The 27,625-nt window shown below is 34.3% G+C and overlaps 1 protein-coding gene and 1 pseudogene across 2 annotated transcripts; one reads left to right on the top strand and one right to left on the bottom strand.

Moving 5' to 3' along the window:
* Nucleotides 1–472: 472 nt before the first annotated feature.
* Nucleotides 473–5,960, bottom strand: LOC100246485 (protein BREVIS RADIX). 2 transcript variants are annotated; one of them, XM_010666719.3, is made up of 7 exons: nt 5,664–5,960; nt 5,472–5,559; nt 4,543–4,680; nt 2,344–2,747; nt 1,825–1,954; nt 1,214–1,590; nt 473–1,011 (listed from the first exon to the last, which is right to left on the bottom strand). In XM_010666719.3, exons 3-7 carry the CDS (start codon nt 4,663–4,665, stop codon nt 933–935), a joined length of 1,113 nt encoding a protein of 370 aa, XP_010665021.1. In that variant the 5' UTR covers nt 4,666–4,680; nt 5,472–5,559; nt 5,664–5,960; the 3' UTR covers nt 473–932. The 2 variants fall into 2 exon arrangements, with proteins under 2 accessions (XP_010665021.1, XP_010665023.1); XM_010666721.3 differs by having other exon boundaries at nt 5,472–5,554.
* The window catches only part of LOC100267117 (pentatricopeptide repeat-containing protein At1g80550, mitochondrial-like), an 86,241-nt pseudogene continuing 64,468 nt past the window's right edge, over nt 5,853–27,625 (top strand).

The raw sequence follows: 27,625 nt of genomic DNA, 5'->3' as shown, positions 1-27,625 counted from the left end.
TTGTTTAGTATCCTCCAAACCACTCTTTTAAGGAAAAGGGGACAAAAGAAAGATAAAGTAGGAAAATTAACTTCTTCTCCATAATTCTTGATTCATTCTATCATATGTTTCACTCATTTGATCAACAAGTTGCCCAAATTTTGTTGTTTAGACCAAACCTTAAAGACTAGAGATTGGATTGCCTTGATTTTGTTTGAAATTTTTAGATATTTTAGTATAATTTGGCTTAAGTAAGATATTTTAACTTTTTGTATTCATATTTCAAGAAACTCAAACCTATTCAGACTTCAGATTTCAACAAAAGAAAGAATTCGAGTATCCAGATGATTGCTGCTAATAGAAAATTAGAAATACAACACAAACTAAGTAGTAATTAAGGGGATTTTTGATGAGGTATGGGGATGGAAGTTGAAGTAACACAAGACACAAAAAGTTCCCTTCATGAACATCAATGGAAGCTGCACACCACCCATATGAATGATTCCAATTTCATTTGTCATACCAAAACCTTTGTGTTACAACAGAGAAGAAAAAAACAAACAAACATTTCATATATCAAGCTTTTCAAAATGGTGTCTATAATGACATCCATAAACAAAGAGAATCCGGGAAAATGAAATCATCGCATCAGGGTTAAGTAGCATCCGAATCATAATTCCATCCTCTGGAATATGGCTAGTCAGTACAAAAATGGTAACCTTAACTTTGAAATTGTATCAAAGGATGATTTGCAGGAGGAGAAGAACATTTGTTTAGTCTTCAACCATCATTGGCAATGATGAACTTGTTTGTGGAAATGACTCCAATCTAGTAAAATAGCTTCATGCGAAGAAACAAAATGGAATGGTTTCATTTCCATGGAGCTTTCAACCATAGCCTGTTCATTTTACTGCAGCCGCCAACAATGTCGTAGTTTTGTGAAAAATCTAAATTTAGAGGTATTGAGCTTGTATTCTCTCTCGATTCTCTTCCCACCACGTCTTTGCATGGACCTCACCAAATCTTTCACGGCTGTAAAGATCATAGAGAAGACATCAACAACCATAGATGAAGAATGAAATGATTTCAATCATGGACAGAATGCTATAAAAATCGAATCATTTAAAGCTTTTGTTTTAATGGTGTTTACAAGCATAGTAGACTAGCAATTTTTTTTTTTGCTTTCTTGGCAGCCAAACAGAATAAAAGGATAAGCAGAGTGGATTTTGGTTACCTGAATCTGACGCGCCGAAGCTCCCTTGTGCCATCAGCCAACTGTCTGATGGTAATGTAGACTCCTGGTTCATCTTGCTCAACCCACTCAGTCTCCATGTCACTGGCATTGCTAATGGAAACTGACGCCTCATCCCTAGATGAGGTTGTTGTCCGTGAAGCATCCATGGAAGATGTCTCGCCCCTTGGGCCGCCTGTGCCATAAGCACTTGAGCCCGCATTGTATTGATGACTCCCATACTGATCTGAAGGTTCAGATGGGAAGTACCCTTTACTTCCAGATGGTTTATAATAGTTCCTCGGAATCCATTCCTTGTTTAGTGATGGAGTCATAGGGCTTTCCCTTGCCGATCCCATCCTCGAGTAAGATGAATCTCTCTGCAGTCGTAAAAGTTCAATTTTCTGTTAGGAAACAAATTGGAAAGTATGTATTGGTGAAGGTGGACTAAGAAAGACATTAAGTCATTGATCTGTCAGCCCTGGCCCAGTCAGTATTGGGCTTACCAGAAAAAAGACAACATGAAGCTACAGTTGCTATCTAGCAAACCCGAAAATGGTAAACTAAGAGCATGAACAGTGAAGGAAGAAAATGCAGAAATAAAACCTGTTTACCTCGTCCTCAGACCTAGGAGGAGTGTGTAGAGCTTGGCGGTTGAATCTCTGGACATTGTACAGCTCCATGATCCGGTCATAATTCTCTCCCCACCATCGCTGAGCTTGCCATTTATTAAACATCTCCCGGCTTCAAATTTGGAATCCCAAAAGCTAATTAAGTTTCCACAACAAAAAATCTCAAGATATTTCAAGCAAATTGAGGCCCCAAAGTCCCAGTTTCTATGAAAATCTTTTGGGGTTCATGACAACCTTCGACTAGTCCCATCATTCAAGCTAGAGGATGATGAGATAGGCCTAATAAATGCAAAAGCTGGTTCCAGCACAAGTGACCTCAATTCATCAACAAACACCAAACAAAACAGCCATGATCAAGTGCAATGCAATAAGGTATGGGACCCCATGAATTGGATGTAAAAGGACTGGGCATATATTGGTTCTAAGGGTAGGCCAGTTCCATTATTGTAGTCTGGGACTTAGCCAAGGATGATATGTAGCATGGAACAGTGAGATATGTACCTGAAACGGATCCGTTTTAAGTCATTTCCCCCATGGGGGAGGGACACAAAAGTGATGTGAACTCCAGGCTCAACCTGAGCCATCCACTCTTTGGGCTCATCCTCATCCTCCAGCACAACATCACAAGACTGAGCCGAGATGGACACCCCTCCGGGCGTCTGATCACCTCTCAACACCCCAGTGAACCTTGAGTCAGACCCTGCACCAGGGTTATGGCTGCTGGTTGTGAAATCCCATGCAGGCGTTGAGCTTGAGCTCCCCGGCCTTAAGTAGGGGTACGGAACCCCTTCTGAAATGGTATCAAAGTCAGGATAAGGCCGGTGTCCCTTCTTGTAGCTGCTGGACCCAGTGCAGGGCTTGCATTGCCTGTAAGCACCCGAGAATTTCAAGGCCATATCCTTGATCTGCACATAATCGAATTACAAAATCAATACAAACCAAGCCAAGGACTACACCTACATTATTATCAAACAACACAAGCAGAAAGTCATAGGAGAATGAATCACTTTGTGAGACATATATTAAAATTTTAAGACAATTTCATTAGTCATTAGTCCTTATGCATTAAGAACATCACAACATTATGGGATTTCATTCAAGAACTCCCAAGAGAGAGAGTTAATTGAAAGTTTAGCTATGAAAATATGGTATGTTAGTGATGATTTCATGTTCAATTAGGCCCAAATAAACCCGAAGAAAACAAGAACTAAGGGAAGGTATTAAAAATGGTAAGACCTTCATTGTAAACCAAACGCAGATGATGCAGATGTTCATGTGGCATAAGAAGACAATGCTTGTTTTGGACATTAAAATTTTTTTAATTATGAAATAATTAGAGATATTACCATTTTTTTAAAACAGGCAATAAAATTAAAACTAAAAAATAGTATTGACTATTTATTAAGGTTTAAAAATAATAAAAATAAAATCCTAATATATCCAATGATGTCAAATAATTAAAAACAAATATTAATTTTTTTTTTTTATAAAAAAACATGTATAAAATTTGCATAATGAAATTAAATAAAAATACAAATAGATGTCAGGTGAAGTGAAAAAAGGGAAATAATTCAGGGGGTTCAGTAATGTTATATAATTTTTGAAATTTGAAAAGAACGGATGGGAGAGGAGAGGACAGACAAGAATTCAAAAGGTGGGTCTCACATAGAACACATCTGTCCTTTCTCAATATGCGTCTTGTCTATTCTTTAGGATCCCCACTATTTTTGCTACTTGGTTTTCATTGTTTTGTGTGGAATATGCTCTCACCCTCTTCTTCAACCTTTGACTCCCTAACTTCACTTCTTCATTTCACATTATCTTTTTTGTACCCTATGATTGAAAGATCAATAAATATCTTAAGATAAGAGGCATATCATTTTTATATCTAATAAATTACCAAAAATAAAATAAAAATTAAAAAAATTCAAATTAAATCACAATAAAATAAATATAATAAAACTTATTGATAATAGTAATGCAAAAACACATACATATGATGGGTCTTCTTTTAGAAAGAGTATTTGATTTGGAAAGATTTTAGGCCTATCCTATTGCATCATTCCATGCAAATAAAGAAATGATAAGATAGGGGATTTTCCCTAGGGGGAGTGATATATGCAAATCCCAGTACAACAGGCCTATTGTGTGGGATGCGAATGGAGAATCAAAGCTAAATTGTCTATCTATCCAAACACTTTTTGGAAAGCCTTTGTAATCCCTAGAAAAAGAAGAAAAAAGGAATCAATTCCATTCTTCTATAACATCCCTCACCTGCCCATACACTGTACCCGTCAATATCTACAATTTCTGGACCATCAGCTATTAACCCATCCCTTTACTTCTCTTCAAACTTTTTTTTTTTAAAAAAAAAATCTTTGTATAATGGTGACCAATCAAATCCAAGATTTTGCATGTATCTTGGTGTGGTCAACCAAGTCAAAGCAAATACTAGAGTTGTGGCCCTTTCCCTGGACACGTGACAAAAATGCACCCAAACAAACCGTGCGGTGCACCTCATGGAATCAGGCCCTATCCCCCAATTCTGAGGGAGCATAGGATGAATCATGAGGTTGTCAATATCATATCAGAGCTCCTCCTCCTCCTCTCATCCGAGCTATGATTTTTTTGACAAAGAAGAGAAAGCAGATGAACTGAAAAAGCAAAGTGTGCTATTGATGGGGGGTGTAGGATTAGAACCTGCGCCGTCAGGCTTTTGACGGCTTCTTTTGTACTTGGTGTCCCACGCGCCCCACCTCCACTGCCCTCCTCTCCTCTCCCATCCTCCTCCGTTTGCTTCGAGCACGATATACACGTCAGCATTTCTATGTGGAGTCACTGCAAACACAAATATAAAAAAAAATAAAAAAACAAAAAATCGTTATTTCAATAATTTATTAATTTTCATTGATAATCACAAAATTTCATTCATTCATCCATCATTCCTCTTTGGGACAAAGCTAGCTTTGCCTAAAGCATTGGTGACTGATAAAATGACCATTCTACCCCTCAAAGTGCAGTTTTGTCCAGGGGTAGTTTTGGTCAAAGGTTCAGGACATTAGAACATTCCCCATATCTCATGGGCCCTCTTAGCAGGCTTAGATCTTCCAAAAACAAATTACATTAAAAAAAAATAAAAAAAAAAATTGGGAAATGGTTATAATACTTGAGGCAATAATGGGACAAGGGAAAAAACAAATTTAAAAGAGGGAAAAATGGAGGGAGTTTGAAGTGTCGTGTGTGGGGAATAAAGAATGAGACTGTGGAATAGCCGAAGTTTCTGACGGATTCATTAAATAATGGTCTGCTTCTTTATCTTTCTTTTGATTTAAAGAAAAAAAAAAATACAAGAGTCATTCTTTAAGAAAATCCAAAAAGCAGTTGGAAGAGAGAAGAGAATCTCTTTGGTGTGGTGTGGAGTGGGAGAGAGAGAGAGAAAGGGAAGAGAGAAGAGAGGGAAGAGGGGGAAGACTGATGGACCAATGTGCTTTTAACAATGAAATTGGTGTATGTGTAAGCGTGTCGAGTGATGAAAGCGTTCTATGAATCGACATAGAGACAGAATAAGGATCCTCGCATTGATATGTGTTCCTCCCAAAGGAAACTATTATTATGCGAAAACGACTCACCAAAGCTGCTGCTACTGCTGCAATTCCTCTTCTCCTTCTTCTCTTTCCCCTCCTTTTTCTAAGCTTCCTCGCTGCTCTGCATCCTACCCTGTCCAAATACCAAACTCTAAATATTTTTTCTTTTGTATAAAAATAAATATATAAAAAAATAAAACATGTACCAAATCAATCCTCTAGATGGAATCATCTTACCTTCACTCCCGAAATGGACCCCTGAATCAGAAAAGAGCGCAATCCCTATGATTCAGGGGAGCCAGACTGCGAAATCAATTTGGTTCAAAGCAGAAGGGCGGAGAATCCGGCTCTGAAGATGTGAAATCGATTATATGGAAAGTTTAGAGAAATCAAGACAGAAGAGAAAATAGAAAAAAGAATGATGAAATGTCCGCCGGCGGCGAGATTCCGGCGGAGGTACGAAAATGGAATGGTTTTGGATACTTGGGTGCGAGGTTTACGTTAGGAAAAGCCCAAAAATCGGAAAAATATAGACAAGAGGAGAAGGGGAGAACAGCCCAGTTAGCTGTATTTATATTGAGAGGGACTTGACGCCGTCTATCACCCGCCGTTAACGGAGAAATCTACACTCTGGGTTATCTGGCTTGGGTGAAACCGTTAAAAAGTACACGCCGTTAAGGAGCGTACGGACATTAACAGTTATTCTCATTAAACAAATGTGAAGACACATGGGTCCACTATGTCTGGCTTACACACAAGGGATCTTTCTCTTACCTTGCATGGTACGTAGGCCACGTGTAGTGATCTGATTGGGTGATGAGGATTGTAAGCATCAATGGCCCTGATTTGATCTCCGGATCTGGACGGATCAGAGAAGATCATAGCGGATTTTTTTGGGGGAATGGAATCTGGGTCTGATGAGATTTTTGCCTTAAATTCTAAACTCTAAAATTCTTTGATTAATGGTTTGATTTTGAATGACAGTACAAATTCTTAACACTGTTGTGAGTCAAATTTGTTACAAGTCTTTTTGTAAAAGTATGTTGTTTGATTATATTAACTATTATTGATCCTTAAAAGAACAAAAATGTGAGATGTTGACCCTCAAGAACTCTTTATCCCCTTTTAATGGCCAATGGGTTGGATTGGTTTTTTCTTTTTCCCTTTCCCTTAACGGCATATTTAAATTATTTGGGGTTTATTGAATTTATTGGATCGACCTCTTATTATTGTTTTAAGCTATGGTTTTTTCTATGTAACATATGATTTGAACATCTACTCATGACATTCTTTAGCGGTTATACACTATTCATTAAATAAGGCTATGTTTGATTTTCAAAAAATTTGAAGGAAAATGCAAGAAAAGAAAATATAAAGAAAAAATAAAAGAAAAAAAATAAATAAAAATTGATAATTTTTTTTATTACTTCATACTTATTTTATTTATTTTAACTCATCAATATAAAACTTAAATAATTTAAGAATACATAAATTTTTAATTAGTTTTAATTATATTTGTTTATTTTTTATATTTTTCATAAGACAATAAATATGAAAAAATTATTTATTTATTTATTTATTTTTAGCATTTTTGGGTAATCAAACATAATGTAAGTTTATAAGAGTTTCGTTGCCTTTGATGTGATATTTTCAAACTTATCCCAAGACTTCAACTCATTAATTACGTCCCACTAGCTTTAGTTTTAAAGTCATAGCAGTCTATAATTGCAAAAGCCTATGGGGCTTTGATTTACTGTGTTCTATCGGTATGGAACTTTTTGACATATCGGTCAATATTCATAATAGTGTCATTTCATTTGGTCTACGGATATTTTTAACATGCTTAGGTTTCTGACATTTACGTAAATGTCCCTTTTCAACCACATTATTAACCCATTAAGTCTAGGTTGAATGGATTCAATATCATTTTATTTGGTCAAAATTATTTAGTTATGACACTTCAAAATCACTTCTTTTTCTTTTCATGTGGTACAACATTCCTTATTGCTTTATTTATTAATTTACTTAAAATTATCTTTCTTTTTGTTGATTACTCGACAAGGTTTTTCCTAAAATCTTTTCTTTGATTATTCCTTACTTGTGCATTTTTATTTTTTATTTAAAAAAAAGGTAATCAGACCGTTGGATTTAGGCAAGGTTGTTGACAAATTTCAAGCATAAATGATGAGCATATTTTGAATTTATAATATCTTACATTTTATATCTATCAATGTCATCAAATAAGAACCATTCCATCTTACAATCCAACTTTTTGTTCAATTTTGAGAATATAAAGCATTATAGTAGAAAAGGGATTCATTACTTAGATACAAAGCCTACTTAAATGTTCTTGTTAAGAATCCATTTAATTTGCCATCAACTTGAGTTAAATTAGTTCTATGAAAGAGTTTTTTTAAGCCAATCTAGTGATATAATATTGGATAGGAGTTTTAAATCAATGGTAATAATTGGAACAAGACATTTGCGTTAATGAACAAACAATTTATGAAAAAGTAAAGTTATAGAATATATGATCATATCATTGAACCTATGCCTATTTAATGTACATTGACTTTTCCTATCTTCTACTTGTAGGAATGCTTTGATTAATTACTCCATCCCTAATCTTGAATATGTTGGTGCATACAAAATTACTCTAAAAGCTCTCTAGATCTACATGATGGAAGTATAATACATATTAAAACAATAGATCTTGACAATAGGTGCTATACCGATGATCTAGATGTTCAAAGATTGATTCCAATTGGTGAAGAGTCGAAGTGGATCTTGAAGAATAATAAATCTTTCACCTAATGCCTCTGTTTTTTGGATCTTGGCATGCAATGAGGTAGAATCCTCTTTAATGTGTAGAAAATCTTGAATTACTTCGTTTCTTGGCCTTGGATTTGATTAGGTATATACAATTTTCGTAGGGCTACTAGATTCTAGCATGCAAAAGCAAATATAGCAATACAAACTATTTATGATCTAGTTCTAAGGATTTAGATGTGTTTACCGAGATCTAGATATTCTCACATAAATTCTTGTTGGTGCAGAGAGCTATAAAGTTATAGAAAATCTCGAAAACGCAATAATCTTTACTAGATGACTCTTCCTTGAAGTTTAGCACTAAGATGATGGAGATCTCAAGACAGTGGTGGCTAGGGTTCTCTTTCTCTCTCCTTAATGGGCATGAAGCAAGATTGACAAGAGTGAAGCCCTAAAAGGAGTATTTATAGGCTTCTCATAGGCTTAAGTGACTTGAGCCCACTCAAAAAGGGTCCTAATTAATTAATTAGCCCAATTAGGCTCCAATTAATTAATTAACATAGTCTAAAGAGATTGTTCACTAATATGCAACCTTACATGATTACCAAAATACCCTTATGAATGTAAGTGAACTAAGAACCAATTCAACCCTTATAATCCATGCCATCAAAGAATATGAGTTCGAGCAGTGATTATTGGGATAATAGGACAATACTTGAACTCTTAAAATCCAATTTTGAAGTTGATTCAACATCCCACTACAAAGAATCAACTACACTCTAGTACCATATGTATATTACAATGAGACTCAAGTGCTCGGGTTTGTGTGTTAAGATAGAACCCTTAAAAGCATGACATGATGTAACAAATTTCAAAATTTGTTATTTATTTAATGATTCTAATTTTACTTTTATTTATCCTTATTTCATGCATTATACTTTATGAGCATTTTGGCCTAACATCTCTTACATCATATGTTTCTTAGGTGCTTTAGGAGTTGCACGGAAGATCCAAGTCATAGGTTCCTTACAAACTGATAGTTTGTTCACAACTAGTATGTGGAGTTAGACAATCCATTTGAGGATGTAGTGCACTACTTGATAATTGGAGGGATGATTGGTCTTTACCATCGAGATAGGTACCTATGGTAAGTACACTAGTGTGTATGGTTATTAGCATTTTGTTCTAACATCTCTTACATCATATATGACTTGGGTGCTTTATGAGTTGCATGGAAGATCCAAGTCATAGGTTCCTTGCAAACAGATATTTTATTCACAACCAGTTTGTGGACTTAGGCAATCCATTTGAGGTTGTAGTACATTACCTCATAATTAGAGGGATGACTGGTCTTGACCATTGAGATAGGTTCCTATGGTAAGTGCACTAGTGTGTATGATTTACATTAAACAATACCTATAGTGAGCCATGATGTTAGACTCTCGGGTATTCATGACTTCACCAAATTGCTATATTGTATTGTCTCTCAACCTTGAGAGAATAAGGAACTTATGCCTTAGTTTGTAGTGGCTTTAACATATGAATGAGATCCTAAGATAATCATTATTGGGAACCTCAAATTACTCTGTTCCCATGACTTGGATCTCATATGATGTATGCATCTATCCTTAGGCATTTCTAAATCTATCGAAACAAAATGAGTAATAAAAACCATTATTAACTATAGATCTAAAGGTATAATACTCATACTTGGATTTGGATGTTCCTAGATCATTTCCTCATGGTGAACAACATGTCTGACTAGTCTAAAGGTCTCAAACACCCAAGATCATCCACTCGATGACTCAAACCATGATCTTGACACTCCAAAGTGAAGGGTGGAAACCTTGGCTCTCTCTTTCTTTAGAGGTAGAAGATGACTAACTCAAGTCATAAGGAAACCCTAACCCCATAAAGGAGTATTTATAAGGTTCCCATAGTAGGCTTAAGTGACTTGATTCCAACAAAGCTTAGGTCACTTAATCTAGCCTAAAATGAGTCTTAATTGATTAATTAATCACATGGGGCCATCTAATCAATCAATTAGCCTAATCTAGAGGCTTTGTTCACTATCCCCTATGTAACCTTGTGTAATCACTAAAACTCTTTTATGCACAAGAGTGAACCTAGAACCAATCTAACCCTCATAAATTGTGTCATCATGGTATATGAGCTTAGAGCTAGGACCATTGAGACCCATAGGAATACTGACTTCCTCAGAATTCAATTTTGAAGTTGATTTAACATTCTACTAATGAGAATCAACTATACTCCAATATCCTATGTAAATAACAATGAGACAAAACTCAGGTTTGTGACCTACTATCCACTGCATGTAGAATTCCCATGAACTTATGTCCATAATCTAACAATGTAGTGCTATCACCTATCAAGATTACCTTTCAAATCCTTTAGTTATAGATCCCACTTATTATGTGATCAACTAATAAACTCTAACTCTAAGGTGCATATTCTAAATTCCACTAAATGAATTATTGCGAACATAAATTTCATGATCACATGTCCTTTGGATCACCTAAGGGGATACACTGTCTCAATCCATGAGATATCATGTTTTCTTTATCGAGAATATGTGTTACCACCATCCTCCATCATTAGTGACCTAATACATAGGTATATATGACACTTTAGGATCTCACTCATAGGTCAAAACCTCTTATTGATTTTGTCATAAACTTAATATCTTCTTAATGTTGAGAGTCCATACGGTATAGTAGCTTAGTGAATCATGAAAATTGATAGCCTTATATCATGATTCACTGTAGGTCCTGTCTAGTGTGCATCACACACACTAGTACACTCACCATGGGAAACCCATATAGATTGCCAAGATGAGTCACCCCTCTAATTAGGAGGTGGTGCACTAGAGTCTCTACTAGATTGCCCAAATCCATGAACTGACAGTGGACAACTTATCTACTTATAAGGAACTTATGACTTGTATTCTCTTCCAACTCCTAATATATCCAAATCATGTACAATATAAAAAATATGAGCTGAATGCTCAAATCAATATCAATGCATAGAAGAGATAACAAGTGGATAGTCAAGTTTAACTTTGTTACATCATGTCTTGCTTTTAGTGGCTTAATCCCAACAAACTCCCACTAGTCCCAAAAGTAGACTGGGCATTGCAGAAAGAATCTACTCCACAATCATATCACAATTTTGTACTATTACACTAAGTTAGGTAGTACTTCTTCTTTATGTGTTTTCTTTTCTAGTGGTACTTTAGAACTTGTTACCGTCCCATTGTTATCACTTAATAGGATCTTAGACAATATAGTCAAGAGAACTACCCATAAGCCAAAAGGCTTCCTTTGTTGCTATAGAAGTAACAAAAACCATTTAAAGTGTACACATACCCAGAGATAGACTTGTGAGAGTCCTTATCAAACTGAAAGTCTAATTCTTGGTATGAAAGGAGTACCAACTCATCACAAAGACTTACAAACATATAATCCCTCATTCTCCAAGGATATTTGAGTATACGTTTAACATCCGCCCAAAGCTCTAATAAGGAAATGAACTAATATCCACTCATTATTCCTAAAAGCAAATATTTGGTCTAGCACATAACATCACATATTTAAGGCTACCTATTATAAAAGCATAAGATATCACCTTAATGCAATCTCTTTCCTTAGATGTCCAAGGACATTGATCCTGAGAAAGACAACTCCAAACCCAAAGGGTAACAAACCCTTCTTGGAGTTCTACATCATGTACTTGACTAAATGGTTTTTAGTGTAGGAAACATAGCATAATTTTCTTATTCTTATAGTCTTGGAGGGCCTTAAGCCTAAGAATATATATTGCGTCTCCTTCTAGATTTTCATTTAGAACTGAGTAGACTATTAGATCTTGATTGATGACAATATCCTTGCATCATATCTAATGAGTAAATTGTCATCCACTTATAAGATCTTAGAGCATCACCACACTTTCCTGTACCCTCTTGTATACACAAGGCCCTTTGCTATGAAAACGTTTGGTTGTTATATCTCATAATGAGATATGACGCAATAGATAGGAGTACTCTGATGGATTTGAGTATGACTATTGTTGAAAAGATTTTCTATGGTTAAAACAAAGTTTCAAACTATAACCTTTAGCTACAAACTAGCCACATAAAACTTAAGTTTTCCATCTACTCCTTTGTTCCTTTTGTAGACCAACTTACATCTATGGGTTTTATCCCTTCAAGTGCTTCTACAGGAACCCAAACTATGTTAGAATACAAAGATTCTAACTATCCTTTGATAGCTCTTTCCCAAGGATTAGCACAAAAATCACTCACTATTTCATCATAATCTATTGGCCATAAACCTCCCATTATGATGAGGTACTGGTGTACTAGATATCATAGAAATGATATGTCTTAAACCTTCTAGATTCGTAGTATCCTTTGGAATGTGGGAATATCTTTTAATATATTCCAATCAATATTACTCTTTGTCTCATTCCTAATCATATATTTTTCATAAAAAATCTGGCATTTGTGTTAACAAACACATTTTGATGATCTTGACTATAAAATTAATGACCCCTGAAATCCTCTTGGATATCCCATAAACTGATATGCCTCTTAAGAAAAAAAAGGCATTACACAGTCTATAAGACATATCCCCAAAAGAATCTAGGAAAAGATGAGAAACCTACCTATGATCTCACTAAGTTTATCAAAGTTTAATATCTTATTTCCATCTCTCTATCTTGCTATGGAGACCTTGGTGCACATAACTAGGATATAATCTCATGCTCTTATGGAAAGAATCAAACTTACTAGACATAAAACTTTGATCAAATCAAAGTGACTACCCATAATTTCCATGCATGAACACAAAAAGGTCCATACATGTTAGTATGCACTAACTCTAAACAATCTTTGGTTCAAGTCCTTTTGGTCACTTTACCATCTATACAGGATTCGCAGATTGGAAAATCTTCTAGAATCAAAGAGTCTAGACTTGACTAGTCTTTGGATCCTATTTAGATTAATATGACTTAGGTCTAGATACCAAATGTTTAATTAGTGTTAGATTTAATCTAGAGATTTGACTATTCTCATTACTTGGTATAGTGATAATGGAATTCATATAAAAGAGGAAGATATTAACTCCCACTAACTTGCACAACTATCCTTGTAATTGAAATTAAGACAAGTATTATCCCATTATTTAACCTTCTCACTTGTTGAATACCTTGTAAAGACTTACAAATAGTGGGCTTGGAATCTAGCCACTATAAATGGTGAAATCCACCACTGCATATTCAACAATGAGAAAATGAAGTTTATTTTCCTTTTTCCTTTAGCAAACTAGGCATTCCTTTTCTAATTTTCGAAAAGGTCATAAAGGAATCACCTGCTCTTGAGCTTGCTATCTTAGTCATTTTCTGGAACTTTCCTTATTTGGTGTTGTTGTTGTTGTTGTTCTTGGCAGAAAAACTTGAAGATCCTTTGACTTTCATATGAACACCATATAATCTTTGAGAATCCCCTTGGCCATCCTGAAGGAAAGTGACAAGGTCTTTAAGATCAAATAAAAAACTCGTGTTCATGATAGTCCCAAGGGTAGCTTATCAAATCTGACCTGCCCTTATCACCAAATAACCCTTGCAAACTAGAAAGAGAATATCAAAGTATTTAGTAATAGACATATGTTGCTATTGCAACACATTATCCAAAGATCTAAGTATATGACACTTGGTCTTTTGATTCGTCTAATGCCACATTTGATATACCATTTTTTTTTTCTGCTAGGTTAGTTTGTAAGGAGCATATATCAAATTTCACTAAAGGAATTACTATGGCCATAAATTTTAAGATCACGTGTCCTTTGGATCACCCAATGGGACACATTGTTTCAATTTCTTGAGATATCATGGTGCATTTATTGAGAATATCTGTTGCCACCAGACTTTATCAACAAGGATCCAATCCATAAGATTATATGATCACTTTAGGGTTTCACCCATATGTTAAAGTCTTTTGTTGATTTTGACACAAACTCAATATTCTCTCAAGGTTGAGAGCCCATGCAATATAGTAGCTTAGTAAATCATGACAATTGATAACCTTACGTCATGATTCACCATAGGTCTTGTCTAATGTCCATCATAGACACTAGTATATTCACCATGGGAAACCCATCCCGACAACCAAGACAAGTCGTCATTCTAATTAGGAGGTAATGCACTACATTCTTTACTAGATTGCCCAAATCTATGAACTGATTGTGCACAACTTATCTACTTACAAGGAACCCATGACTTGTATCTTTTGTATAACTCATAATGCACCCAAGTCATATACATTGTAAGATAAATGTGTTGAATGCTTAAATCAATGTCAATACACTAAAAGTATAGCAAAGAGATAGTTAAGTCTAACTTTGTTACATCATGTCTTACTTTTAAGGGTTATCCCAACAAACTTCTACTAACCCCAAAAGTAGACTGGGCATTGTAGAAAGATTATGCTTCACAATCATATCACCTTGTTGTACTATCTCATAATAAGATAACACTTTCTCTTTATGTGTTTCATTTTCTAGTGGTATTTCTTTTCTTTAGACCATGCCATTGTCATACTGTTATCATATAATAGGATCTTAGATGATATAGCTAAGAAAACTACCTATAAGCCAAAAGGCTTTTTTTGTTGCTATAGAAACAACAAATGCCACTTAGACTATACACATACCCAGACATAGACCCTTCAGAGAGTCCTCATTAGACTAGAAGTCGAATTTCCTGGTACGAAAGGAGTACCAACTCATTATAAAGACTCACAAACATATAATCCCTTGTTCTTTAAAGATACTTGAGTATATGTTTGACATCTGCCCAAAGCTCTAATAAGGAAATAGACTAATATCTACTCATTATTCCTATTGTAAAGTAAATATCTAGTCTAACACATAGTATTGCATACTTAAGGCTATCCATTGTAAAGGCATAGGATACCGTTTTAATGCGATCTTTTTCACAAATGTCCAAGGACATTGATACTGAGAAAAATGACTTCAAACCTAAAAGGTAACAAACCCTTCTTGGAGTTTTGCATCATGTACTTGACCAAATGCTCATCAATATAGATGAGATGACACAATTTTCCTATTCTTGCAATCCTAAAGGACCTCAACCCTAAGAATATATTGCGGCTTCCTTACATTTTTATCTAGAACTGAGTAAACAGCTAGATCTTGATAGATGACAATATCCCTACATCATATCCAATGAGTAGATTGTCATCTACCTATAAGATCTTAAAACATCACCACACTTCTCTGTGCCTTTTTATACATAAGGCTCTTTGCTATGAAAATGTTTAGTTGTTGTATCTTATAAATGAGATACACTGCAATAGATATGAGTAATTTGATGGATTTGAGTATGACCACTATTGAAAAGGTTTTTCATGGTTGAAAGAAGGTTTCAAACTATAGCATCTAGTTATGGTCTTAGCCACATACAGATCAAACTTTCCATCTACTCTTGTATTTTTCTTGTGGACCAACTTACACCTATGGGTTTTATCCCTTTAGGTGTTTCTATAGCAACCTAAACTATGTTAGAATACAAAGATTGTAACTACTTCATAGCTCCTTACCTTAAATGAGCGCAAAAATTGCTCACCGTTTCATCCACTATGATAAGGCACTCTGTACTAGAAATCATAGGAATGGTATCTCCTTAACCCTTTGGGTCCATAGTATCTTATGCAATGTGAGACTTGTTGGGATTAAGCCCTAAAAGGCAAGACATAATGTAAAAAAGTTACACTTAACTATCCCTTTGCTATCCTTTTAGTATATTGACATTGATTTAAGCATTCAGGTCATGTCTCTTACATTGTATATGACTTGAGTGCATTAAAAGTTTCAAAAAAGATACAAGTCATAGGGTCTTTGTAAGTGGATAAGTTATCCATAGTTGGTTCATGGATTTAGGCAATCCAATATAGACTATAGTGCACCACATCTTAATTGGAGGGATGACTTGTCTTAGCTATCGAGTTAGGTTTCCCCATGGTGAGTGTACTAGTGTATATGATACACACTAGATATGACCTACAATGAATCATGACGCAAGGCTATCAATTTTCATGATCCACCAAGCTACTATACTGCATAAACTCTCAACTTTGAGAGGATATTGGGTTTGTGCCAAAATCAACAAGAGGCTTTGACCTGTGGGTGAGACTCTAAAGTTGTCATATATCCCTATGGATTAAGTCACTATTGATGGAGACTAGTGGCAACAGGTATTCTTAATAGAGACACCTTGATATCTCATGGGATTGAGAGAGTGTGTCCCCTTGGGTGATCCAAAGGACAAATGATCATGAAATCTATGGCCATAGTAATTCCTTTAGTGGGATTTGACATATGCTCATTAGAGTTAGAGTATGTCATTTGATCATATAATAAGTGAGATCTATAACTCAAGGATTTGAGAGGTAATCTTGATAGGTGATAACACTACCTAGTTTGATTATGAACACCAGTTCATGGGGAGTTTGCATGCAGTAGATAGTAGGTCACAGACCTGAGCACTTGGTGTCTCGTTGTAATATACATAGGGTACTAGAGTGCAGTTGAATCTTTGTAGTGAGATGTTGAGTCAATTTTAGAATTTGATTATGAAGGAGCCAATACTCCTATGGGTCTTAGTGGTCCCTGCTCTAAGCTCATATTCTTTGATGACATGGTTTATGAGGGTTGGATGGGTTATTAGTTGACTTTTGTGCATAAGAGCATTTTGGTAATCACGCAAGGTTGCACAAGGATAAGTGAGTGTTATGTTTGGACTGGGCTAATTGATTAATTAAGACTTTGTATGGTTAATTAATCAATTAACAACCTTTTTGGACTAGATTAAGTGGTCCAAGCCCATGGTGGGTTTAAGTCACTTAAGCCCAATAGGAAGCCTATAAATATCCCTTTAGGGGTTAGGGTTTTCAAGTCTTGTCATTCTCCTCTTCAGTTTAGAGAAAGAACCCCAACTTCCACACTTGAAATCTCCACCATCTCAATACCTAGACACAAGGAAGAGTTATCGGACGGAAGATCATGGTGTTTACAAGATTCACTATGACTTTGGAGTTATCTATATGGATTGGAATTGATCCGGGAACATCCAGATCAAAGGTATGCGACTTTATTATCTAGATCTATGTTTTCTATGGTATCCATATTGTTTTTTAATACCTGTTTATCCTCTATGATAGATTTAGAAAGCCTAAGATAGGTTTGCATGCACCCTACATGATCTAAGGCATGGGAATAGAGTAATCCAGGATTCCCAATAATTGGTATCAGAGCCCTAGGGCAGGTTCTAGCATGTTAGATCTGTTCTAAGGTGTGCTAACTCTGTTTTGCAGGGTTGTTTTATTCATCTCATGGCCCAAAGTGATGAATAAATGTCATTATAGTGGATATAATTTTCTTTCTAATTATTATAATTAATTTTGGGTTATTATTACGTTTGGATCTATTGATGATCTTTGATTATTGTCCTCTAGATTGGGTTTACACCCCATAAGGGGTATAGGATTTTTATTTGGTTGTAAAAATATTTACTTTTTAATAGATGGGATGTAATCTCCATTAAAGGAGCATAGAAACTCTTATTGTTGTAAAAATTTTAGTTTTTTGTATCTATCTATGGTGACCCAAGAGAAAAAAAGGAATCGTTAAAGTTCCTTGTGAGACTCTATGGTGTTTAAAGAAAAAAGAAGCATTCTTGGAAGTTCTTGGTTTGACATACTTGGCAGCATAGTGACATTGACTTGAACTCAAAATTGGGACTATCTCCAAGTAGTTTCTTAAGTCTAGGCACATATGTATTTGAATCTTAGGAAGTCATGAATCCAATGGTTTAAGCAGATTGTAATTTGAAGTTGAAATGAGAGAGATCTGACTAAATGAAGAAAGGTTGTGCAAAGTGCATGGCGGCACAGTGACGTCAATTTGGAGAAAAATTTGGGCCTATTTATAGTTATTTTCTCAGGAAAAATAATATATGGTTTTGAATCTTAGGAAGTCAAGAATCCAACGCTTCAAACGGATCACAATTTGGAGTTGAAACGAGGGAGATATGACCAATCGAAGCATTGTTGCGCAAAGAGCATGCTATTACGGGATTGCATACGAGTCCAATTCTTTTTTGTTATCCGGTTTGAATTTTGGGCTTCTCCTTTTGGGCTTATTTTGGTGGAAATTGGGCCTTTTGGGTTTTCATTTTTCACTAACCTTATTCAAATTGGAATGTGCATGATTAGAAAATTTTATTTTAAAGAAAAGATAAGTTGGAAAAAAGAATTAAGAGCTTCTTACCTTTTTTTAAAATTAATTCTTAGAGATTTTAATTTTATTTAAAATCTTCTCAAATATTTGAGATCTCTAAGAATGAAATGTTTTTTTTAAGGAAAAAAATCTTATTTTTTCAAATCTTTATAAAAAAGTATTTTTCTTACTTTGCACAGGATTTTGATTTAAAGGGAATAAGTTAATTTTGAAAATTCATGATAGATAATATATAATTAAGAATGGTTACTTAAATAAGTATTAAAATGAAAAGAAATTTTTTTGGTATTCTTAGTAAATTTTCATGAAAAGATATTTTCCAAGATTATCTTTTTAAATTGGTTGTTGCTAAGAAGATTGCTATTTCTTTATAACTATCTGTCTAATAAACTTTGGGAGGTTTTCTTGTTCTTTCTCGATGAGAGAAGGAAAACTATACCTATAGTTGGTCTTCCAGGTTCTCCTGTCCAAGAGAAGGAGGAAACTATCCTGTTTAATAAATTTATGAGATTGCTATTTCTTTATACCTATCTATTTAAATCTTTGAGATGTTTAAGAATAAAATCTTTCTTTTAAGGAAAAACTCTTCTCTTTCCAAATCTTTATAAAATATTATTTTTCCTATTTTGCAAAAGATTTCAATTTAAAGAAAATAAGTTAATTTTGGAAATTCATAATGGATAATTTATAATTAAGAATGGTTACCAAAATAAGTATTAGAACCTAAAGAAAAGTTTTTTTGGTATTCTTAGTAAATTTTCATGGGAAGATATTTTCCAAGATTATCTATTTAAACTGGTTGTTACTAAAATGATTGTTATTTCTTTAGAACTATCTGTTTACTAAAATTTAAGAGGTTTTCATGTTTTTTGTTGGTGATAGAAGGAAAACTATACCGGTAGTTGGTCTTCCAAGCTCTTTTCCTTAAAGAAAAAGAGGAAACCATTCTGTTTGGATAGTTCAATGATAAGGAATAAAAGAGAAATTCTTTTAGCATAGGAGTCCTAGTTTAAAAGTAATTTATAGATTTAGAAAATCTCATGATAGAGAATTTATAATAAGAGGGGTTACCAAAATAACTTTGGAAAGTTTTAGTAATTTAATAAAGATATAAAATATTTTGAAAATACTTTCCAAAATGGATTATTTAATTTCTTTTTAGAAATAAACATTTTTGGGAGTTTTTCATAGAGAATATTTTATTCATTAAGGAATTACTAAATGGTCCTATTTTTGGTAGTATTCAATGGAATAAACTATTATGAAATTTCCATGAATATATATTTATTAAGTTGGAAAAGTGTAGGGAATAAGGAAAGTAAATCTTATGAGGATTTTTGAATGAGAAGCAAAAGTTCCTTTCTTGGATAATGTGCTCTCAAGATTATTCAAAATCTCATAAATTGGTAATTTTCTTATTACACAAGAGTTTCCAATTTGGAAAATAAATATTTTGGAAATTTTCATTAGAGATAGTTTATCATTAAAACATTATTACAAAAATGCTTAGTAATTTGATGGAAATAAATTTCTTTGAAACATTTCCTAGACAAAATATTTATTAATTGGAATTGTGTATAGAATGAGAATTTTATGAAAATAGATTTTAAAAATTTGAGAGTGGATATTTCATCAAAATTCTTTTTGAAAATTATTCTCATGGAAATTTTAAATTTTTCATGTTGGTATTCTCATATTACATTAGGTTTCCAATTAGGAAATAAATCTTTTGGAAAATTTCAAAGTAGATAATTTATTCATAAGAGAAATTACTAATGGTTTTAAAATGCTCTTATTTATCTCAAAAGATTAAGTGGGAGATAGCCTTAGGTAAGCCCATGACCTCCATTGTTGAGCCCATCTTGATTTGGGTTCATCACCACCGCCACGGTGGGTTAGCCTTAAGAATTAGGAGATATAGACTCTCCACATGGACGATACTAGATATGTCTGTAGTTGGAGCAACCACCCCCACGATGGGGTTCTTTACTTGGTGACATTGATATTTCAAGGACAATTGGTTATACACTTGACATTGGCTATGAAGTGGTAGAATTGTCTCGCATGGTCCCACTTGCATAGTCTACGGGCCAAATGGAAGGTATTTTGATTTTGCCTTTAGATACCTTTATGATTAAGGCAAGGAGATCAATCTGAGATGGTCACTAACTAGTAATAAGGTCATGATCTACCCCACATAGGCTTGATTCTTATGATACTAGGATACCTTGTAAAAGGAAATGTAATTTGAGAGTGCTACAGTTTTGCTATATTAATTACCAATTGCCATGAATTCTCAATTATGTCATATGCTTGGTTATATTCATTGTTATAGATATCATGTTGGTTCTATTATCACTCTTCTTCTCACAATAGGGCAAAACTAATCAATTGGACTAATTTTATTTTGGATATAGTAACTAATTGCATAGAAGCTTGTTTAGGTAGGGCTAGCTATTCCTTATGAACTAACCTAGCAAAAGAAAAGAGTGGTATATCAAGGTGGTATTAGATGAATGAAAAGACCAAGTGTTTAATACTTGGATCTTTGGGTAATGTGTTGTAATAGAAACATATGTCCATTATTAGGGCCTTTGATATTCTCTTTCTAGTTTGCAATGGTTATTTGGTGATAAGGGTAGGTTAGCCTTGACAAACTACTCTTAGGACTATTATGAACACTAGGTATACATATGATCTTAAAAACCTTGACATTTTCCTTCGAGATGGCTAAGGGGATTCTCAAAGATTCTAGGGTGTTTATATGAAAGTCAAAGGTTCTTCAAGCTCTCTCAAGAAGAAGAATAACAATACCAAATAAGGAAAGTTCATGAGAAGGAATAAGAGAGCAAGCTCAAAGGAAAGTGTTTCCTTTGTGATCTTTTAGGACACTAGAAAAGGAATGCCCAATTTACCTAAAGGAAAAAGGAAAGTATACATCATTTTCTCATTGTTAAATATTTAATGGTGGATTTCACCATTTATGGTGGATAGATTTTCGGCCCACTGTCTATAAGTCCTTATAGGATGTTCAATAAGTGAGAAGGTTAAATGATGGGATTATACTTACCTTAGCTTCAAATGCAAGGTTAGTTATGCATGTTAGTGGGAGTTAATATCCTCTTCCTTTATATGTATTCCATTATTACTTTGCCAAGTGATGAGAACAGTTAGATCTCAGGATTAAACCTAGCACTAATTAAACATTTGGTTTCTAGACCTAGGTCATATTAATCTAAATAGGATCCAAAAACTGGTAAAGTTTGGACTTTTTGATTCCAAAAGATCTTTCAGTCTACGAATCTTGTATAGATGGTAAAATGACCAAGAAGACTAGACCCAAGGAATATTTGGAGTTAGTGCATACTAACATGTATGAAACTTTTAGTGTCCATGCATGGGGAGGGTATGGGTATTCCATCACTTTTAAAGATGATTACTCTAGGTTTGAATATGTGTGTAAGAGATCCAATGCCTTGAATACATTCATTGAATTTAAGGTGGGATTAGATAACTTATTGGGTATACATACCAAGTTACTTAGATTAGATCAGTTGATATGTTTAGTAAGTTTGATTCTTTCCATTGAAGCATGAGATTATTTCCTAGTCATGTGCACTAGGGTTTCCATTACAAAATGGATAGGTGGAAAGACGATATCATACTTGGTTAGATCATAGCCAAAGGTTATACTAAAATCCATCATATTACTCCTATCTATTGTAGTGTGTCTCATTTATGAGATTTAACAACCAAACATTTTCATAGCAAAGGGCCTTATGTGTATGTGTACAAGAAGGCAAAGAGAAGCATGGTGATGCTCTAAGATCTTGCTGGTAGATGACAATCTACTCATTAGATATGATGTACGGATACTGCCATCAGTCGAGATTTGGTAGTCTACTCAATTTTAAATGAAAATTTAGAGAAAGACATAACATATTATTAAGGTTAAGGTCCTTTAACACTGCAAGAATAGGAAAATTGTGCCCTGTCACCTACATAGATAAGCATTTGGTCAAACACATGATGCAAATGACCAAGAAGGGTTTGTTACTCTTTGGATTTGGAGTTGTCTTTCTTAGGAATGATGTCCTTGGACATCTAAGAAGAGATATCATGTTAAGGTAGTATCCAATGCCTTTGCAATGGATAGCCTTAAGTATGCGATGCTATGCACTAGACCATATATTTGCTTTATTGTAGAAATAATGAGTGGATATTAGTCCATTTCTAGATTAGAGCTTTAAGCGGACGTTAAACATATACTCTAGTATCTTTAGAGAACAAGGGATTATATGTTTGTGAGTCTTTGCGATGAGTTGGTGCTCTTTTTGTATAAAAAAATTGGACTTCAGTTTGATAAGAACTCTTGTAGGTCTACATCTAGGTATGTGTACACTCTAAGTGGTTTTTTGTTGTTTCCATAGCAACAAAGGAAACCTTTTGGCTTATGGGTAGTTCCTTGACTATGTCCTCTAAGATCCTATTATGTGATAACAGTGAGATGGTGGAATGGTATAAAAAACTGAAGTACCACTAGAAAGGAAACACATAAAGAGAAAGTGTTACCTTATTATGAGATGGTACTGGGAGGTGATATGACTATGGAGCAGAATCTTTCTGTAATGCCTAGTTTACTTTTGAGGCTAGTGGGAGTTTATTAGGATTGAGCCTCAAAAAGCAAGACATGATGTAACAAAGTTAGAATTAACTATCCCTTTGCTATCCCTTTAGTATATTGACATTGATTTGAGCATTCAACTCATGTCTCTTACATTGTACATGACTTGGGTGCATTAGGAGTTGCATAGAAGATACAAGTCATGGGCTTCTTGTAAATAGATAAGTTGTCCATAGTCGGTTAATATATTTGGGCAATCCAATAGAGAATGTAGTGTACCACCTCCTAATTGGAGGGATGGCTTGTCTAGGCCATTGGGATGGGTTTCCCATGGTGAGTGCACTAGTGTATGTGATGCACACTGAACAGGACCTACGGTGAATCATGACGTAAAGCTATCAATTATCATGATTCACCAAGCTACTATACTGCATTGATTCTCAACCTTGAGAGGATATTGAGTTTGTTAAAAAATCAACAGAGGTTTTAACTTACAAGTGAGACCCTAAAATGATCATATATCTCATATGGATTGGGTCACTATTGATGGAGGCTAGTGGCAATAGGTATTATCGATAGAAGCACCATGATATCTCATGGGATTGAGACAATGTGTCTCATTGGGTGATCCAAAAGACATGTGATCATGAAATCTGTGGCCAAAATAATTCCTTTAGTGGAATTTGACATATGCTCCTTAGAGCTAGATTATATCATTTGATCACATAATAAGTGAGATCTGTAACTCAAGGATTTGAGAGGTAATCTTGATAAGTGATAACACTACCTTGTTTGATTACCGACACCAGTTCATGGGGAGTCTACATGAAGTAGACAATAGGTCACGGACTTGAGCACTTGGTGTCTCGTTGTAATATACATAAGGTACTGAAGTGCAGTTGACTCCTTATAGTGGGATGTTGAGTCAATTTCATAATTTGATTATGAAGGAGTCAACACTTCTATGGGTCTTAGTGGTCCCCGCTCTAAACTCATATTATTTGATGGCATGGTTTATGAGGATAGGATGGATTATTAGTTCACTTTTGTGCATAAGGGCATTTTGGTAATTACGTAAGGTTGTCCAAGGATAAGTAAGTGATATATCTGGATTACGTTAATTGATTAATTAGAACCTTGTATGGTTAATAAATCAATTAACAACCTTTTTGGGCTAGATTAAGTGATCCAAGCCTATAGTGGGTTTGAGTCACTTAAGCCTAATAAGAAGCCTACAAATACCCCTTTAGGGGTTAGGGTTTCCAAGTCTTGTCATTCTCCCCTTTAGTTTAGAGAGAGAACCCTAGCCTCTATCCTTGAGATCTCCACCATCTCAGTGCTTAGACACAAGGAAGAGTCATTGGGTGGAAGATTATGGTGTTTATGAGATCCATTATGACTTTGGAGTTATCTACATGAATTAGAATTGATCTAGGAACATCCGAATCAAAGGTATGCGACTTTATTCTCTAGATCTATGTTTTCTATGGTATAAATTTTATTTTTGAATACCTGTTTATCTACTGTGATAGATTTAGGGACCTAAGATAGATTTGCATGCACCCTACTTGATCTAGGGCATGGGAACAAAGTAATCCAAGGTTCCCAACAATCATCTTCTAATATATCCTCCAATTTGTATCACTATTTTCCTTATTCCTTATCATATAGTCTTCATAAAAAAAAAATGACATTTGTGTTAACAAGTATCTTCTGATGATCCTTACTATAAAGGTGATAACCCAAAAATACTCTTAGATATTCTATAAATTGATATATCTCTTAAAAAGAAGAGGTATTACATAGTTTATAAGACATATCTCCAAAAGAATTTGGGAAAAGGTGAAAAACCTATCCATGATCTCACTATGTCCTGCTAAGTTTGGTGTCTTTTTTCCACTTCTCCATTTTGCAATAGAGACCCTAGTGCACATAATTGGGAAATAATCCTATGATCTAATAAAAAGAATCAAACTTACTAGACATGTCACCTTGATTTAATCGAAGTGACTTGGTATGTATACCTAATAGGTTATCTGATCTTGCCTTAAATTCAATGAATGTATCCAAGGCATTGGATTTCCTATGTACATATCCAAACTTAGAGTAATCATCACTAAAAGTGATGAAATACCCATGTCCTTCCCATGTATGGACATTAAGTACATGTCAGTATGCACTAACTTTAAACATCCCTTGGCTCTAGTCCTCTTGGTCATTTTACCATTTATATAGGATTCATAGATTGGAAGATCTTTTGGAATCAAATTGCCCAAACTTTCCTAATTTTTGGACCTTATTTAGATTAATATGACCTAGGTTTAGATACCAAATATTTAATTAGTGCTAGGTTAATTCCTGAGATTTAACTATTGTCATTACTTAGAAAAGTGATAATGGAATACATATAAAAGAAGAAGATAATATCTCCTACTAACCTACGCAACTAACCTTGCATTTGAAGGTAAGATAAGTATAATCCTATCATTTAACCTTCTTACTTGTTGAATATCCTATAAGGACTTATAGACAGTGGGCCTAGAATTTATTCATCATAAAGGGGTGAAATCCATCACTAAATATTCAACAATGAGAAAATGATTTATGCTTTCATTTTTCCTTTAGGTAAACTAGGGATTCCTTTTCTAGTGTCCTAAAAGGTCATAACAGAAGCACTTGCCCTTGAGTTTGCTCACTTATTCCTTCTCTTGAACTTTCCTTATTTGGTTTTATTCTTCTTCTTCTTAACAGAAGAACGTGAAGAACCTTTGACTTCCATATGAACACCCTATAATCTTTGAGAATTACCTTAGCCATCTTGAAGGAAAACAACAAGGTCTATAAGATTGTATGAATATTGGTGTTCATAATAGTCCCAAGAGTAGCTTGTCAAAGCTGACCTACCCTTATCACTAAATAACCATTGTAAACTAGAAAAAGAATATCAAAGTCTCTAGTAATAGACATGTGTTGCTATTGCAACATATTATCCAAAGTTCCAAGTATTAGACACCTATTCTTCTGATCTATCTAATACCACCTTGATACACCACTCTTTCCTTTTGCTAGGTTGGTTCATAAGGAATAGCTAGTGTTAGGACATTAAGTTTTATTTATATGTTGGTAAATTTATTCTAATTTATGTTTGTCTATAGAAGTCTTTTTAGATAGTGACTTGCTTTCCATTGAAGATGAAGGGTTGCTGTTCGCCCAACCGGGAAGTCACAGGTGCATTTAAAAAGGTTTTGCTTATGGCATATAAGGCTTATTTAAAGTATAAAATGTTTGGTATTATTTTTGGACTTAAAATATTTTAAAATTATTTTTCAAAAGAAGTAGGGGTCTCTTGAGCTGTTAATCTCGCTTAAGTGGTCTGCCCGCTCTAGCGGAGCACTTAAACGATCTAAGTCCACTCAAGAGGTCATGATAGTCCTACCGAGTTTAGAAACATATTTTGAATGAATTTCACTCAAACTCTAATTTGGAAACTTAAGATAGCTGAAATCCTTATGGATTGTGCCTATAGATACCTCACTTGTAACCCTTTGAGGGTTAGGGATCTTAAAGATTATAGAGTTTTTAGGGAGATTGAAAATATATCATTTGAGATACCTCTCATTCTTTAAAGAAAAACCCTTTGAGAGAAAGTTTTATTGTCACACCATTCACAATCTTTCATTTAAGGATTCGATTCTTCGAATTGTTGGTTGAAGACCTTAATCCCTTTGGATGGACCAAAGGATCTACTAGGGAGCAATAAGAAGTTATTGCGTTGTAGACGTAGATCAAGTTGTAGGTACTAGAGAGTAAGTCCTTAGGGTAAAACGACTAGGTAAATCTATGTAACTTGATTTTGAATAGTGGATTTAGATTGGTAGATCTTAGACCTTGTGGTTTTTATTTTATTTTATTTTATTTTTTTTTATCTTCATAAGTTTGTGAGGGGTTTCCACATTAAAAGCTTGTATCTCATTGTCTACATATTTTATATTTAATATTTTGTTTGAATTGCCTAGAATAGGTCAAATTGATTAATCTTAATATATTGTAAGGGTTTCTTAAAAAAGTGCATATATATTTATTCCTACTTATATTTTGGTTGATAACATTGATCATCTTGAATTGATTGGTTAAATGATTATTAAGATTGTTGGATTGGTTATCTTGGTGGTTGTGGTTACCTATAACCAAATTATTGATTTATTGGGGATTATTGTTGAGTTTGTTAGGTTGGTTATTTTGGTGGTTATTGTTATCCCTAACATATCTCAACACATATTTCAGATGTTAAGAATTATTTATCTTTATTCCTAACCAACTGCAAGGTATACTGAAAGTTTAAAAATCATATTTTTATATACCTAAAGATTCTAGGTATAATCATTTATTTATTTGGAACATCCTTGATATCTATTGGAGTAATAAAAGTTTGTTATAATTTATAAATATTTTTAAAATTTTTTTAAATCATC

This window comes from Vitis vinifera, chromosome 2 (assembly GCF_030704535.1).
Source record: "Vitis vinifera cultivar Pinot Noir 40024 chromosome 2, ASM3070453v1".
Classification (NCBI taxonomy): domain Eukaryota; kingdom Viridiplantae; phylum Streptophyta; class Magnoliopsida; order Vitales; family Vitaceae; genus Vitis; species Vitis vinifera.
The sequence above is the reverse complement of the archived record's forward strand: the minus strand, read 5'-3'. Positions and strand labels throughout refer to the sequence as shown.

Excerpts from the sequence above, each read along its gene's own strand:
- LOC100246485 (XM_010666719.3), bottom strand. The coding sequence starts at position 4,665 with ATGCTGACGTGTATATCGTGCTCGAAGCAAACGGAGGAGGATGGGAGA. Across the intron at positions 1,955-2,343 it reads TTAAAACGGATCCGTTTCAG|CCGGGAGATGTTTAATAAAT; the intron begins GTACATATCTCA and ends CCAAATTTGAAG. Across the intron at positions 1,012-1,213 it reads CTTCGGCGCGTCAGATTCAG|CCGTGAAAGATTTGGTGAGG; the intron begins GTAACCAAAATC and ends TGATCTTTACAG.